This window comes from Fukomys damarensis, unplaced genomic scaffold (genome assembly GCF_012274545.1).
Source record: "Fukomys damarensis isolate Sample0158 unplaced genomic scaffold, DMR_v1.0_HiC HiC_scaffold_1, whole genome shotgun sequence".
NCBI lineage: Eukaryota > Metazoa > Chordata > Mammalia > Rodentia > Bathyergidae > Fukomys > Fukomys damarensis.
In genome coordinates this window covers 27,940,566-27,958,994 of record NW_022900913.1, presented here as the reverse complement: position 1 = coordinate 27,958,994, position 18,429 = coordinate 27,940,566, and the positions used below count along the sequence as shown (strand labels likewise).

The window sequence follows — 18,429 nt, the reverse complement described above, 5'->3', positions numbered from 1 at the left end:
AAAATACATTGACTCTTTTATTCTCTCCTTTTAAGGTCCCATTAAACACTCTGAATGTGTTCTAAGACCTGCTGTTTTGCAGCCACCTCAAGCTCAAAGCTGTGAAAATGTAAGAAAAACATTTTGGCACAATGCATCAGAATCCTGCAAGATTAAAGAAAAAACAAATCATACGGTGAGAAAAACCCCTACAGTACGACTGACTCCAATCGCTCGTCTTTTTCATGGAAGGTTGTTTTGGGTCCCCCACTTCCAATATTAGGGGCTACTTGAGATTTAAGCAATTGCCACAGTTGAAAATACCTAGACTAGATAGCAAAAAACTCTTGCTAATCTTGCTAAATTTCTCCTTTTAAATGACAGTTGTTGCACTCTGGGAAGCTAAGGCAGGAGGATGACAAGTTCAAATGGATCCTGGGCAAAGTAATGATTTAAGGAGACTTTCTCTCAACTAAAGGACCAGGGATGTAGCTCAATGTTAGGGCCCTAGGTTCAATCCCCAATAACAGGAAAAAAAAAAGAAAAGAAAAGAAAAGAAAAAAAGAATTGCTCCCTGGAATAAATCTTGTGGTCAGTCCCAAGTGGCAAACCTGAGAATACTGGGCAGTGAAAACCTCTGAGACTTATTCCAGGTTATTGTCCCCATAAGAAAATTAAGGAAGCAATGAGGAAGGGGCAAGAATCAGTAATCAAATAAGGGAGGGGGGACATTCTGCCTCCCAGCCGTTGAACATTGTAGTGTGGCTTTGCCCGTTTAGATCACACCGGAGCTCCACTCCAGACCCATGTTCCTAGACATGGGCAGGGAATGCCCACTCTACACGGTGTAACTGGGAGTGCCTGGGCAGCCTCTAAAGCCGGACAAGAATTCTCTCTACTAATTACTAAAGTGTCTGGATCGTTCACCCCAAACCTTTCTAAGCAGATACTCATTTTGCTCAGGTGTTGCCCATATGGGTCCAGGGATCATTCATTGCTACAGCTCTAGCTGTGTCTTCCAGCAGAAAGACATTTAGGAGGAGCGAGGCACAAGATAGGTGCTGTAGTTGGAATTGGAGTTGTTATTCCATCAGCCATTCGTTTTCTGCCAAACTACTGAGGGTTGATCACCTGGTTTCATTTCGTTTTCCCTGTTCTGAACATGAAGACAATAAAAATAAAAAACCTATCAGCCTCTTTGATTCAATTTTTAAAAGTCAGAATGAAATAGTTCTGCCTCTATAACTGCCTATATTTATCCAAAGCACCTAGCAGTCTCTTTTTGTCAGTAAAATGAGGGAGTAGAATCTGGCCAGCATTTACCAACACTTATATTTCCAAACCCTTTTCTTTGTATGCTATAATTTAATGAAATCATTATGATTTTTAAAAATCATTTTATCAATTATGCATATTACATAAGTAGTTTTTAAGTAGAATCTATTTTTAATTTTGATCAATATAATAGTAAAAGTTTGAATTAAAATAGAATTTTAAAATTATAACCATGTTACGTGTTATTACTTGTGTCTAGAGCAAGGTGTATGTTAATTTATTTTAAATTATATAAGAAAAAGTATGATAATTTGACTAATATTAAAAATATTATACTGCACTTTATTTGGAATTGTATCAAAATTTTGATTATATATTTTTACATTAAAATTAGATCAATGTTTCTTTCTTGGCATGATTTTTATAAATTTTTAATTGCATACTTTTAAAACAAAATTTATTAATATGCTTCTTGCATTTGTTGCCTAAATGACACTTGTTTACAAACATTTCCTCTTGAGTAATGAGTAGACATTATTCCTGAATACTGAATAGCCCAACTGGCTAGTCTCATTATTGAATTTTCAGATTTATGAAAATTATTCAAAGATCTATAGACACGATGGATAAAATTCTATGCAAGAATTTTTACCAAATGAATGTAATTTGCCACTAGTGAAAATTATCCCCAAATTTTTAATCATTATTTTTGTGTTTCTTATTAATGTATATGAATAACAGGTGTTATTATTCACCCTGTTATTAATCAGTGATCACTCATTGTGGATACATTAAATAATAAATACCTACACAACTATTTTAAGCAACATAGGATAAATACTAACATTTTGGCCGAGAGATAAATCATGAATATGTACTTCAATCTTTGCCAACCACCCATGTGCTCTCCTGGTACATATTTGTCAACTTTCAAATTCCTGTTATAACAGAGTAAATACAAAAATTTATTTTTATTGATTGAAAGAAAAACTTAAGTGGAAACAGATACCACTTGCTTTTAAAGACATGAATTGAACCCCTAGAACATCTTTTCACATTCCTAAGATGGGGGCAGAGAGGTGTCTACAAAATACTGGATAATTTATAGGTCTCGTTTTGGTGCTAAAATTCCTTACTTCTACACTTACATATTAGTACAGGCAATGTGCATATGTATATAAGACAGAATGGCTCATTTAAGTGATTGGTAGAAAATGTTGCGGTGAGATGAATTTCTTCTCAAATTAGGTGGCTGTGATGGTAAAGCTATTAGGGTATTTTCAGGGATTAAACAGCCTAACTAAACAAGAAATAAGAATTAACTTCATTTGGCTAAAAAGGTAAAAGTTTCAAAAGGCAACATGATTTCTGAATATTATAGCACAGTCTACAGTCTGGTATCAGATAGGCCTGTGTTTGAATGTAGCTGCATTCTGTTGTGTGCGACTTAAGCAAATTATTTAAACTTTTTTATGTCAGTTCATTCATCTGTAATATGTGGATCAAAGAAATATACAGAATATGGAGTTGTGAGGAGTAAATAAGAAAATTTACATAAAAAGATCAGGCAATACTTGATAGTGAGCTTTCAACATAACTATTGTTTCCTTGTCTGTTGTTCCTATAGTAAAGTAGTTCTAATGATCTTTTTTGGTGGATTTCTTTTTCAGATTTCTGTGGCCAACTGCAATTTATTAAGTGAAACTTTACCGACTTCCAGAATCTCAGTCCAACATTTTTTAGGTGCAACTTTACTAGGGTAAGTTACTATAGAGTCCATGTTCCATAAGCAAAATATTTGGGACTAGAACTGTTTCAGATTTTTATTGTTTTCAAATTTTTAAAATATTTGAATATACATAATGAAACATATCTTTAAAAATTCATTTATATTTCATACATACCTTAGACACGCAGCCTAAAGGCAATTTTACACAATATTTTTAATAACTTTGTTCCTTTTGAGGGGTACTCGTCACATGAGGCTAAGAATTTTCCATTTGTAATATTGTGTCAATGCTCAAAAAATTTCAGGTTTTTCAAGACTTGTCATGTAAGGGTATAAGATTCCAATAATGAATGTAACTGTACTGTATACCTAAAATGTACCAATAAACTCAATGAGGAAAAAAAAACTTCAGGTTTTAGATTTCAGATTTTCGAATTAAGGATGCCCAACTTTATGAGAAGGAAACAAATGTTTTCCTTTATTTTATTATTATAAACATTTTTCGAAAATAATTTTCTGACACTGTTTTCCTTTACATTATTATTATAATAAACATTCTTGGGAAATAATTTTCTGGTACTATATGGAATTGAGAAGAATTCCTTTTGAAAGGACTTTCCTTTTTAAGTTCCCTTTTCATTAGTATACATTTGCAATACATGATAATTATATTCATCTTGGGGAACTGTTACACATATATATTATATCTTAATCATTTTTACTTCCTTTTTCCCTCCCCGCCCTTTTATCTCCTCCCATTCCCAGATCCCCTTCCCTTTCCTAAAAGGCTACCTCCCTGTTTTCTATCATCTATCTTTTACTTTGCACTTTAAATCATTTATGTTTGGGGATTCTCATATAAGAAAAAGCATGTGACTTTAACCTTCTGCATTTGACTTATTTATTAAGCATTGTGCTCACAAGGTGCATCCATTTTCCCACATATGACTCAAGTTTATCCTTCTTTATAGATGAGTAGTAATCCATTATGTACATATACCACATTTTGTATCTGTCCGTCTCTTGGTAGGCAGGTAGGCCATCCATGAGATATCCTGCTATAAACATGGGTATACATGTAGGATATCTTTAACTCTTTTGGGAAGATATCCAGAAGAGGTGGAGCAGCATCTTGCTGTGTTACTCAAGCTGTTCTTGAGCTGTTGAGCTGTCAGTTTATCTGAGTGCCCTCTACAGTCCTCCTTCACTCTCCTGAATGCTGGGATTATAGGCCTGTATCATCATGCTAGTCTTGAAAAAACATTTTATAAGAATATAAGCTTGAAGTGCTTTTCAAAATATCTTTAATGTTTCAGATATCATAATATTAGTATTGGGTTGGCTTTACTGTCTCATTGACTTGGGTTATAATGTTTCAAAGGGTATGATGAAGCTTTAGTTAGGCATTAATGATCTGGTTAGTAGATTAGTTTTTCCTTCTGTTTCTCTGACATTTTCCCCCTTCTATACTATTTTTTATCTATTATTTGGTGACATAAGCTGTGTAGACATAAATAAAAGTAATGCAAATCTACAAAATGAAATGTTAACCTAAACATGATGGTGCATGTAATTCCAATACTTCTGAAGCTAAATGGGAGGATCAAAACTTCAAGTCCTGACCAGGACATTTAGCCAGTTCCTGTCTCAAAATACAAACTTAAAAGGGCAAGTACAAAGACTCTAGGTTCCATCTTTGGCATGGCAAATTTTTTGAAAGTTAATATTTCTTAGTGATTAATATTAATATTTCTGTTGATTCTCTGTTTGCTCAGCGAGAACATTAAGACTAGCTTTGGACCTACAAGTGAGTTACATGAGTAGGCTCCATCAGTTACACTGGTCTACTGTTCATATTAGAGATACAATGGAAAACCCTATGCACTACAAAGGTTGCATGTTTTCAAGGTTCTCATTATGAAAACCACCATTAGAAATATTAAATGAATGCACACTTAGGCATAACTGAGGAGAGAGATCAGCTTTGCTTTTGTCCTGATGTTCTCTGATTGCTAAAAGCATCGCCAGCCACTTGGGATGGAGAAGATTGACAATCCATTGAAGAAACTGCTGGAAAAGCAGGAAGTCCAGAATGGGGCAGCCCTCCAAGGTGATCACACAGTCAGTATAGACAAAGGCACAAAATGGTTTGTATGACTCAACGCCAGTGCTGTAACAGTTGGCAAATATTTTGAATATCATCTCTGGAAGTACCTTCCCTTATTGTTTCTTCATTTCTCATTAACTTTAGACAGAAAAAAACAAAAAACAAAACAAAACAAAAACAAAAAAGCAGCAGTTGATGTTTATGCTTCATAGGAATCTATTAAATCATTTGATTATTTTGACTGCTAATGCTTAAAATGGTTTATCCATATATCTAAAACAGCAAATGCTTATTTCTTTTTCTCAGATGTCAACCAAATGAGGATAAGTGTTCCAGTAAAAGTTGTAGTTCTGACTTTGTTTTTGGAGAAAACATGGTAGAAAGAGTTTTGGTAAGCTTTTGGTAAATATTTCTATTATGATAGAGTTGTCACTTCAACTTCTGAAGGCAAATTAATAAAAAGCAGTCTTGAACTGCAGCATACTTTTAAACTTCTGTATTCAAAGGCACACTCTCTTTCTTTAACTGCAAAGATTCTCCTGGGAAGAATGTCCTATTTTGTTAGAATAAGGGAAACACAGAAAGGAAGGGAACCACATAATTATACCATTATTACTGGTGTGAAATATTAAGTAGTTCTTTGAGTCATGTTAAATCAGAGGTACCTGAGGAAATCCAGCACTATCTGTAGTAATTTGATAAGCTCCACTGGTAGTGACATTTTAATATAGTGTTTAATAACATCTTATAACAAGATGCATTCACAATCATGTACCAATGTATTCTAATTAATTACAACTCTATCCTTTAAGCCCTTACATCAAAAAATATTATTATAACTTATTTTGGTGGCTTTAAGAGGAAAATCACAGTGCTTTGTCTGCCTAGGGGAATATACTTACCAAGTGAAAACCCCTAACTACTATTACTATTATCCTTACTTAATTCTGAGCATTTCCCTGCAGGAGGCAGCTGCTTCTCAGACTTGCACAGAGCTCTGATTTCTAAAACAGCATAATCTAAGAGGTGAGGAAATGTGAAACCAAAGCGAAAGCTGTGGAGCAACTTGCCTTTGATTACATCTGGTCCCTCAAGGAAGCCCCATGCTTCCTTCAGCTCCTACCCAGATCAGGATCATGGTTGCAATACGCCCAAGGTAGCTGCTCATCTTAGAGTTACTAGTTACACGAGGAACCTGAAGGCAGCAGCAGAGCTTTAACCATGTGTAGAGGCTCAGATTAATAAAACGGCCAATAGCCAGGGATTTAGCTCAGTGGTTCTGGTGCCTGCCTCATAAGCACAAGGACCCGAGTTTGATCCCCGGTACCAAAAAAGAAAATAAATAAAACAATGTTAGTTTATTTCAAGATTATTAATGTAAATCAGTCATTTAAAAAACTTTGCTTATTCTAGATCTGCCTCCTGCTACCTCTCAATTCCAACAAATAATATCATAGCTTTTTAGCTTTGAAGGCACATTTTTGTCATTCCCAATGAAGTTAGCTCCACCAATCCTAGAGCTGTTGGCTCTCATCTTTGGACCTGAGCCAGAATGTATGAAGCTCTGAGGTGATATTCCATGCAATATTGACACATGTTTATTCTGCGCCATTTAAGTTTGACACTAGCTATAGTTTCTGTAAGATTTTCAGACATAATTAAAATGCTTTCTAGTCCTCACAGGATCAACTTGAACACTCAACTCAATTCACCAAACATGTATTGAGTTCCCCTGGTACATAAACACTGGTCTCATGATGCACTGCATATTAGAACCATCTGGTGAACTGTTAAAGAATTTCTTATGCCTGAGTCTCACCCTAAGATAGTTATGTCAGAATCTCTGTAGGTAAGTTCCGTTATCAAGTGAGGTTTGAAAGCCATGTGAGTATGTGGTCATGTAAAAGTAAAGGAGACACCATACTATAGCGAATTTTAATACGGAGGAGACAGACAGACAACTATCCCAGTGAGCTTCAGCCAGGACCACAGAGGCTTAGCTTGAAGGCACTTGAGCACATTTCCTATGAGGGTTTTAAATTTGGTTTATAAAAGGGCCTGAATTTCACATCTCTTTCAATGAGCAATATAGTAAGGGATAACATGAACTATGGAGATAGTTTGTATTTTTCCTCTATAATTTTGTAAACCACTGGCTCTAAAATATAAGTGCCAAGATGCAGTTCTAGTTGACCATGTGCTTTTAGAGTAAATTTCAGAGGCTGATTTTCTATTTTCTTAGAACGAAAATAATAATAATCTCTACCAATCTTAAGCAGATATCTTAATCTCTGATTAAATAATGCAAAAGACTCTTGAATTCATAAAGGAAAAGATATAAACAAAAATATATAAGTATCATTGTGCATTTTGTCCCAGTTCTGCCTATCATGTGCATAAATGCCATGGCAGTTAGTTGTGGGGTATTTTTTGTTTTTTGTTTTCCACGCAGGCTTGTATTACATCAGATGTATACAGCCCTAAGTAAGCAGCCTTAAAAGCAATTGTTGGCAAAAATTGTCTTGGAGGGCAAGTTTGGATTCTTTCTACATAGGTGTTTTCTGGCATATCTGGTGGGGTTTGAAGATAACTTTTTTGCCCTCCATTAGTGGATAGCAAGAGTGAATTTTGGGGACTACTACAATAATTTGAAACGGATATATGGATTGCATTTCCTAGGTCCTGCCTAGTAGAAGCACGGAATGGTCATTATCTTCTTCTGAGCCACGAGTACTTTTTTCATTATTCCTGGGACTATATCTCACCCACATAGGCTAGTGGTAACTAGATTATGATTTTTTTTTTTTTTTACAATTAGAACCAAGACCCTCTAACAATAGGGAAGAGTTCCTTGATCAACATACAGGGAGCTGGGAACAAAAACATAGCAGCTGGATTTGTGTATAATGTTGAAATAGAACAACAAAATTATCTTTTGGCTTACTGCAAGTATATAGAGATAAAATTGAATCATGTGTCTATTCCCTATCTAGGGCCCTGCAAAAGTAACCCAGCCTCAACCTGAAAATGATACAGATGTCAAGGAAACAACATTTAAATCCATTCTGAAATTTCCTATCAACTCTCCAAATTCAAGTAAGGACTTTTTATTTATAAACATTTGATATAAGTACTTTGACAGTGTTTAATATCTACAAAATTAAAAGCAAAATAATCTAGTATTTAAATAATTTTGGTAAAAGTTAAATCATACAAATATAGCAACCTGTTATTACAAGTTTTTACAAACATTTTAATTTAACGTTATGGGGTATTCAATAATTAGATTTTATCCAAACTCAAGCATTTTGACTCTTTAAATACAAGATAAGAAGACATTCATGTTAAAAGTGGCAACAAAGAACATTCACAGCAGAGAAATGAGGCCTTTTATACACCCCCACCCCATTTTCTCTTAGGAACAGAGTCTATTAAAAGTGCATCTCTAATTGAATCAGCTGCTGCTTTCTCTTCCCAACCATTACAAAAATGCTTGCTGGAGAAAATTGATGTTATAACAGGAGAAGAAGCGGAACACAATGTGTTAAAGGTCTGTATGTTATGTATTGCTCTTTCTAGCAGCACTTACATATATAAAATAAAGTTACCATCAGAAGGAACATCTTTAAAAATTCTGACAGAAATAGAGTTTTCAGGAAGACTAAGTTGTTTAAATAAAATGTTGGCAGTTTACAAAGCTTAAACCATTTAGTTATTATCTTCTTACATTTGTACGTGCAATTTGCAGGAAAGTGGGTTGTCAGGTTTACAACCCTTGCACAGAACCTCTTAAAATGACTTCAGACTTATACTTTATATTTGCCACAATTGCTTTTAAAATCAGTGTTATTATCACACTATCAATGAACTTCTACTTACACTGAAGATTTTTAGATGTTTATAACATGACTTGTTTTCAATTTAAGATAAAAATGTTATTCCTTTTAAAATGTTCAGAATTTTGTATAAATCAGGTTTCATAGATGTTCTCTACAGTATCACATTTGAGTATTGAGTGGAATCAATCAGGGTACCATAACATAATTTTTCAAGGAGTCAAAGATTTTCCTTTACCTTTCTCCATATGCTTTTCTCCTAAACTCTCTTCATTCTGGTTCCTATCTTCCGTGATCCAAGGATAATTTTAATCTAAATAAATGTGTCTCAAAGCATAATCCTTGCATTGGATAAGCTCCAGTCTTACTGGTAGCAATGCTAGGGCTTTTAACAGGCTGCCTAGATGATTCTTGTGCATAGGAGTATTTGAGAACCACTGTTAAAAATCATAAAATTATAAGAGGGGATCCTCTGGTATCACATCATAGTTTTCCAACTTCTCGTGCTGTCTGCAAGTTTTGAGCATGCAAATATCTCCATGATTCCCTCACTTTCAAATAAAATTATGTAGCACAAACCATACTATGTTTAATGTAAAAGTCAGTGTACACAAACACATTAAGTGAAAAAGTAGGAATCTACCATGTATAGAAAAAGAAAAGAGTATACATATTGGAAGGATAAATAAAATATAACAGCGGTTACTTGTTACAGGGGTAGAAATTGAAAGATGAGGAAGAAGGGTAGTCTTTTTCACTTTGTATGTCTTTTTATTTTTTGAAGTCTAAACTACTCAAAAATTGAATGCTTTTAAAAGTTAAATAAATTTCAAAATCTGGTTTATAAATCATTAACCAAGGTTATTGTTAAAAGTTCAAACAGATGTAAGTGCTATAGCACAGAAAATAACTTGCCCTTGAAAAAAATTTCTGTACATTTGATACTTTAAAAAATTGTCATTTAGATCAACTGCAAGCTTTTTATATTCAACAAAGCAACACAATCCTGGATTGAAAGGGGCAGAGGAACTTTGAGACTGAATGACACAGCAAGCAGTGACTGTGGGACATTACAGTCAAGACTAAGTAAGGAATCATTTTGTAAAGTAAGCTGTAATTTTTCAGGGTAAATTTGCTAATATAGGTACATAATGCTTTTTGCACACGTGTTACAAAACACACCAATAAATCAGACTGTTGAAAGCAATATTATTTTCAATGTATTCTAGGGGGTTCTCATTTCAGGAAGACTCTCCGGTAAGATTGCATGGGTTCCAGTTCTGGTTCCACCACTAACCAGTGACATTGGAAAAGTAACCTAACCTCTTTCAGTCCTAGCTGCATCAACTTAAAATGGGGATAATTGTTGTTCACAAGTTTTTGAACAATTGCGAGAATTCAATGAGATACTATATAAAGCACCTGTGTCAAAGCCCAGCTCATACCTAGAATAATCTCAGTATTAGTAGAAGGAATATGTTGCAAATCATCTTGCAAAGTGAACTTTTTCAAAAAGAAAATATCCATCCTATAGTTTATCATTGGCATCCCTATATGGTGTGGGATGAAGGCTCAGCATCCAGAGAAATAGGTGTGGGGCTTTGAATCCTGTAGGCAAAGTAATGATCAGAATCTGGAGTGGGTCAAAATGAAAGATCTAAGAGGTTTGGCATCTAAAAGGTCACACTGGGCCCATTCAGAATCACAAACTGAAAACGACAACAGGCAGAGCTGTGTACTGTAAATGGTTTGGCAGGCATTTTTGACAGGTCGAAGCCTAAGGTAGACTATATGCAGGAGCTGGATCTAAGTACATTTATTTATTGAGTTTCAGATATCAAACTCAAGAAACAGGTAAGGAGTAGAATTCAGATTAAAAGAATAGGAACAGTGTTTTCAGTTCCAGAACTGAACAGCAGGTTTCCAAATAACTCAAGCAATATCACCAAGGCAGTACTAGCTGTTCTCTGTTTTTGTTTAATTCCAGTGCCTGCCAAAAAGAAATCCCCCCTCCCCAAAAAACCCCAAACCAAACTCTGAAACAACTTATTATGCACACAATATATACTCACTGTAGAAAACAGAAAGTATGGGTCAAAAAGAAAAAATAATCATCTAAAGCTTATCTTCCTGAGATAATAATCTCTGTTAACAAAATATCTTCTTGTGAATCTTGTTTTCTGTATACACGTGTATACAAAGATTGCAGAACTTGTGATTCACTGTTTTACATTTGGAATCTTATTAAATTTTCTTTTACATAGTCTATTATGATCGTCTTTCCACATCAATGTCTTCCTTCAGTAGTCTTAAGGGGCTCATAATATTCTCTTGAATGGCTTCACTATTATTTATTTAATTCCATTTTTGACACTTAACGTTTTGTTTCAGTTTTTTTCTATTGTAAACAGTTCTTGGATAAATATTCTTCAGACTAGTAGGTCTTAAAAGGATTTCTGAAATCTTAGCCATTGAAAAATATTGTAGTTAAAAATATAACGTAGCATTTAAGCTAAAAAAAAACCTTTCAACATAATAAAGCCCAAATATAATTTGCAAGCTAAGTTATAATCTAGTCAAATTATAATTTAATAGTGAAAAAATAGTCTGGCAAACTAAAATGGTGAGTTTCCTGGAAGTCTAAGGAATCAAGTACTATAATCTGATATATTCAATACTTTTCTGCTACAGTTATGCGCAATCAAGGCAGTCTGAGGCTGATCCTCAATAGCAAACTATGGGCTCAAATGAAGATCCAAAGAGTAAACCACAAAAATTTACGAATAACAGCTACCGATTTAGAAGACTATTGCATCAAAGTATTCTTAATTCAGGTAAATGACAAATTTCACGATGGAAAGATTATCCTACTAATACAGTATACTAATAGATTTCTATAGTTTCTATTTGTTTCATTTTATTAGGATAATCTGTATCATTGGCAAGGAAACCAATCATTTATTATGGCTGTTTATAGTTTAATATAAGGTCTAAATTGTAGGGCCAGGGATTTAGCTCAGTGGTTCCCATCACCTGCTTCACAAGTACAAGGTCCCAAGTTCAATCCCCGGTACCAATAAATAAATAAATAGTATATGGAATTCAGAAATTACTCCAAGGTCTAATCAATTGGTACCCATTCCATGACATTTGTATAATATATGCCATCCATTCTGCTGATTACTACTTCAACTATGTCAACAGTCTTTTACCAAAGTGACTATATCGTTAGGAATGGCTCCTAGGAGGAGGTCCACAGAATCTCAAGCCTGATGGCTTATACTACAAGTTGAGAAGGAGAAAGCTTTGGGATCACTGGAAAAGAGCCAGTGATAAAATGGAAAAACACAGGACTAGCAAGTTACAAATCCAGCAGCAAATTTCAATTCTGAACATGAGTAAATCTCCAAGGTAACAGAATGGGAGCACAGTTTAGCTCACCCAGGAGGCAGGAATGCTTGTTCTCAAAGACAAGATCCAGACCCAAGAGGGCTGCCAGGAACAAAGCCCCTCTTCCTTCCCTCTCCAAAAGGCTGAGTTTCCCCCCATAGGGTGAGATCCAGAAAACTAGAAGAGACTGAGTAGCCAGATAATTTAGACAGAATAACAAATAAATCGGCTCCATAGTATAATGGAGAAAAATGTTGGTGTGCGTCCAGTGATTAAAAAGCCAAAAGTTTTAATAACTATGAGAAAGGGCACTTGACATTGCGTTTTAAAGATGTTAGGATAAGATGATGTTTAAACCCTTTTTGCCATTTAGAGAGAGAATACTTGATACTTGGCCAGTCCAGATCCCTTGATTATAAGTGGGTAAGGAAGTGTGCCAGAAACTGAGACTGGGACTAAACCATGAATACACTTCCAGCCTCAATATCAGACCCATGCTGACTTTTTAAACTTTAAAATATTTACTAGAGATAAGCAACTGAAATCTAAGAGAAATTGTTCACTATTCCACCTTCATAGATGGTACTTATTAATATTTTAGTGGACTACTATATAGATTGAGCATTCCCGATTCAAAAATTTGAAATACAAAATACTCCAAGCATTGAGCCTAAAATCCCTAATATGTTATTGTAAGTGGAAAATTCTATACCTGATCTTATGTGACAGGTCCCAGTCCAAACACAGGCAAACTAAAACTATTGTATAAAATTACTTTTAGATTATATGTATAAGGTATATAGAAAACATAAATGAATTCTATTTGGACTTAGGTCCCAGGACTACTGTATCAAATTATATATATGTAAATATTCCAAACTCTGAAAAATACAAGTATGTATACATATACATGTACCATATTGTATGTATTATGTGTCCTTCAGGCAAGTTTTTTAGTCTTCCTTAAAGTGATTTACTCATGTGCAAAATGAAGGTAACAATAATACTACATTTTTTTAAAGCTACTGAGATTAAACAGCTAAAATGATTGTGAAAATAATCACCTGTAATTTTATTTATTAATGCAAATGAGCATTTTTCATGCCATTAAATAGTTCATTATTCTTCAAAAATTATTTTAGTAGATGAAAGAAAGAATTCTGTTGTTGCATACCATAATTTATTCCATTAATCCTGCTGATCTGAATGACAAAAACCTGAGATTCAAGACCCAGCAATTTGCTGGGTATCTGTTACTGAGACAACTCATTTTACTTTCTGAGCCATTATTTCCTTGTTTGTAAAGGAAGTGAATATATATTGAATACCTGTGCTACTTGTTTTTGCTAATATAAATGATGAATAATCATAGATGATGTATAAATAATGAACCCACATTATAAGAAGTGAATAAAAACAGAATAGTTGTTATTGTTACACCAATGGTACTTATTGTTACCATCATTTTTATATTAATAGCAACCATAAAAATAGCATTGAAAAGCAAGAACTTCTGACATGTTTATGGTGAAAAGCATAAATTGCTCTAAAGAGCTTTGCTTCTCTATAAAGCTACGTTACTTGGAAGAATGTCAATCAAAGTAATGGAAAGGAGAAAGAAGCCTTTTTTCTCCAACACTACAATTTTTTGTATTGTAAAATTCCAAAAGAATGGTTATACCCCACTTAAATTCAAATAGAAATATCTTAAATTACAAAATTTTATTTTTTCAATTTAAAGGATATACAAAAGTATTCACTTGAGGATGAAGTTTGGTGCAAGATTGTTTCTTTGCCCCATAATTTATAGGAGTGTTAGAACTTATTTACATTCTAGATTTATGCCCTACAATCCTTTCTTTACTTATAGTGAAAGATTAAAAGGCTTTAAAATGTGATTAATGTTAGTAGGTGGTTTCTGTTCATAACATCTTAATTTTTCCTCTCTCAGGCTGGTCCCAAAGATGCAAGATATCTTTATGCAGCAATACATCACCGTCTTGTTGCCCTTCGAAGCTTCAGTAATAAGCAGAAAGATATCAATCAGGCTGAAAGCCAGTCAGAAACAGTCCTCCAACAACTGAACTGTGAAAGCTGTGACGAGGATGAGGACGATTTCATCCAAGTCACTAAAAATGTATCAGGTAAATAATTAGGTCAGAAGTTTCAAACAGAAATGTTGAGCACAATCCCAATATAGAATTTTAAAAAATAAAAGTAATTTGTCTAAAGTGAGTGGTGGTCAGAGCCCTGGCTGTTTTGATCTGAGCAGCAGGTTGGAAAATCATTGTCTTCCATGAATAGTCATTAGGACCTTATCAAATCAGCCTCATTGTAATGTCTGTGTCATTTGCCTATAGATTTGCATAAAATACTATATTTATAAGTTAAAAGTATTACATTGATAATCACTTATTCCTATTTCTCTTGCTCTCATTCTATTACTGGCTGTAATAGGAGGCATTATAAATACATATGATGGGGCCATAGGTAAATATGACTTAAAACACTGTTTATTTTCCTGTCAGAATTTGATTGTCTCAAAGAATGCCTACATTGTACAAATTTTATGTTTGAGGTCCTCTGTTTCCTAGGGCAAATTACTATTTATCTTATTGTGTCAGGAATTATAAATAATTTAAGGTTGAGGAAGAGCAAGGAGTAAACATTTGTGGATTTAAAAGTATTATTCATCATTATTATTGGGGGAAAAACATTGTCAAAGAACTAGTAAGCTCAACTTTGCTATATATATATGTAACTATTCTAATAAAGCCATCCAATTTTTTTATTTTAGGAGGTTTCACTTAATTCTGAATTCTGTTTTACAGTGTAATATAGTTAAAAATATAGTAACAAGCATTTTCAACTCGTAATCATTTTAAAACTTTAAAGCTGCTTTAATCATACATAATTTAAGAATTTATCAGAGAAGATGAATAGAACTGGATGAAAGATCTTTCTTTGCTTATTAATAAAAATAAAATCAAAAGAAAAAAATACATAAAACCTGCAGATTAGGATTGTAGCCTGCATGACTCAGTAAACCAGAGAACTAAATGAAATGAGTTTTTTTTGATACTTTAAGTAAATCTGTTATACAGTTTATTATTCTCCAAAGAATATGAAATTAATAAATAAAATTACATTTTACATGTTTATATTGTCAATAGTAAAATGGGATGTTAGAAAATCAGTTGGTAACCATTAAAAATGTCAATCTGAAATAGGCATTAAAAAGCAAAATTCTCTTATCAATGTATTATATTCTATTTTAGAAAAGAAGTGATATGCAACTTTCTTAATGCAAAAAAGCAGAAATAAGGCAAAGCAAGTGTCAGTTATATGCATCTCCCTTCATCTCTGTCATTTTTTTCCCCTTTTCACTTAATATTTTCTCCAGGAAGTATTGCAAACAAATGTTAAGATGTTATGGAGGCTGTAAAAAGCTCCTTTTTAAAACTTTGATTTCATGAATTAAGAAAAGTTCTAATTTACCTGAAAATGTTATGGTTAAGATTATTAGAAATATTTCCAAATGTAACTTATAAAAATGTAGATTCTGTGTCTTTCATTTCCTTACCAGTGGTATATTCATGTTCAGTTGGATTCAATATTAAATCTAGTCTAAATATATAACATGATAAAATATTAAATTTATATCACAGATCCTTCGAGGTGGACTCACAGACAATCGGTTGCCTGTTCATGAGTACGCCCTCCTAAAAACATAATGACATCTACAAAAAGATTGGTCATCCTGATGAAAATACCAAATCATCCTAATTTAATGAGAAGATACTATTCATTCCTTGAAGAATTTCTATAGAAAAGTTTAAGAAATATAATTTTTTGTCATTAAAATTTTTTTATGTTTTATATTTTGAATCTTGAGAGAAAATAACAGAATTTAATAATGGACTTCAGAAGTATAAAATTTATCATTTTTAATAAGTTAATTTAAATAGAATTTGATAACTAATCTGAATTATTCATTACATTAATAGATATATTACCTATAATTATAAACTGCTGGATTTGAAAAATATCTAAGGTTCTTTTCAGTCATATATTGTTTGAATATAAAATAAATATTTTACTAAATTTCCAGCCATTTCTTTAGAAAATACTAAAGTTGCATGATAATATTTCATTGAATGATACTTGTCTTCATTAAATGAATTTCATTAAATATTTCATTGTGATACTTGTCTTCTGGAAAATATATATTTTTATTTAACCTTTGGATTTCCTAGTAAAATACACTTGTAATTTCAAGTATAGATTCATTCATAGGAAGTATCTGCTTTTGGACTTGTATTCATTGTATCTTGTATTTACTTGACTCATGGTCAACACACAATAGTTTGAATGAATGAGCAAAATGTAACGCATTACCTATGTGTAAAAAAGTCAGTTTCCAAAACTCCAAATATGTTAACATGTTCTTTGCTTTAATTAAATTATCATCACATTCCAGTGGATATTGATGTACATGTTTTTTTAATGTACCATATGAATTTTTCTTAAATTCCATTATTATTACAGTCATTTCAACAATTGTGCAATATTGATGCTCTCCTTTTGAAATGTCACAGAGATATTTCAGGACACACATGAAAATTAGGCTTCTTACTTATAGCTAATTTATTTCATTTTCAACCCAGTTTGATTATTCTAGTTTTCAAAATAAATTCTCATTAAGACCCCTAAACAATTTCCCATTCTGATATATTCCTTATTTAGGTCATTCCCAATTTATATCTCTTCACTCCTTTTGTGACTACAGATAACATATAGTATATAAAATATATTACTTATAAGTTAATCAAGGACTCAAAAAATAAAAGAAGTTAGTGTATCATGGAGAGAGACGATAAAACAGTAGTTTGTTTTCTTTTTCTCTCTTTTCCCCATCCTTCACTCCCTAATCTTCAGTGGGGGGAAAAAAATCTCATTAGAAGATAAAATAAATAGCGACATGTTTGAAGAAGATATTAAAATATTGGCTTTTTTCTTGGAAGGTTTTAGCTATGTGGGAACATTGTGATTGCACCATAATTATTAAAGTTAAGCAGAAAGCAGAGATATTCTCTATGTTCCTAATATGTTCATTCGTGACCCCACACTAGGGTGGAGATAAAGCAATATTTTCTCAAAAGTCTAAACATTTTAAAACAAGTTGAATTAATCCCATTATTTCCTTTGGACTGCTCTGCATGCATCAAAGGAAAAGATTAATCTGTGATCTATGTAGAAATAGTGAAACAGAGCCAAAAATAGAGTTAGACTATCAGGAAGACGTAGAAAGTGTGACCATTTCTGGATTATGAAATAGGTATAGAGAGCAGAAATATGGTATTTACCTCATGAGTCTTTCAACCCATTTTGACAATAGAAATAGAAATATTTTATAGTTTTTGTCTTGCATCTTTATATGGCTTCTTCTGTGTCCTTTGACTTCCTTCATGTAAAGACATCAAATAACTTACAATGAATTTTTAGGCTAAGTAGGTGCTCTGAAAGCCTACATTTTGGATTTCCATGTGAGTTTTTAAAATTTAAATTTACTTAACTATTCCCCAAATATATTAGGTATTTAATATTATAGCTAATTATATATCTTATATTAACATAATCGAATTCTCTTTCAGTAAGATTTTACTCTAGTTGTCTAGATTAATTATGGAACATTAACATGTCCTCTCTAAAAAATATTATTTTACATCTGCTACTACCAATGCAAGGGACCCTTTGTTCCCAGGGAAAAGCATCCTATACAATTTTAAAGCATGTGACTATCATAAAAAAGGCACAGAAGTCTTCCAGAGTCAGATGTTCATGAAGTAAGGTAGAGGGGTTCTAGGGACTGGAAAGGATACAACTTAAGAGCTCTGTAAAATTTTAATTTGTGAATATCACAGTGATATATTTCCCATAAAATGCTGCAAGCAAACTTAAAACATGGCTATTGCATGGTTAGCTGGTAACCATTTTATTTCATTAGTAAAATGCACCAGCCTTACAGCAAACAGGGTCCAACTGTGAAACTCAGCAACATTCTAGGTTTCTTTTTAGTTGTTGGACTATATGAAACTTTTATTAAATCCTTA

General features: G+C 33.1%; 1 protein-coding gene across 4 annotated transcripts in view; it reads left to right on the top strand.

Annotated features, from left to right (window-relative positions):
* Ranbp3l (RAN binding protein 3 like) overlaps nt 1-16,201 on the top strand; it is a 46,697-nt gene extending 30,496 nt beyond the window's left edge. For 3 of the 4 annotated variants that reach the window (XM_010605477.3, XM_010605476.3, XM_010605474.3), the window contains 9 exons: nt 36-175; nt 2,925-3,013; nt 5,397-5,481; nt 8,084-8,186; nt 8,510-8,640; nt 9,892-10,012; nt 11,618-11,760; nt 14,268-14,460; nt 15,985-16,201. In XM_010605477.3, coding sequence (XP_010603779.1) covers nt 36-175; nt 2,925-3,013; nt 5,397-5,481; nt 8,084-8,186; nt 8,510-8,640; nt 9,892-10,012; nt 11,618-11,760; nt 14,268-14,460; nt 15,985-16,028 — 1,049 coding nt within the window. In that variant the 3' untranslated portion in view covers nt 16,029-16,201. The remainder of the gene's footprint in view (nt 1-35; nt 176-2,924; nt 3,014-5,396; nt 5,482-8,083; nt 8,187-8,509; nt 8,641-9,891; nt 10,013-11,617; nt 11,761-14,267; nt 14,461-15,984) is intronic. The other variant, XM_010605478.3, reaches the window with a different exon arrangement.
* The last annotated feature ends 2,228 nt before the right edge of the window (nt 16,202-18,429 follow it).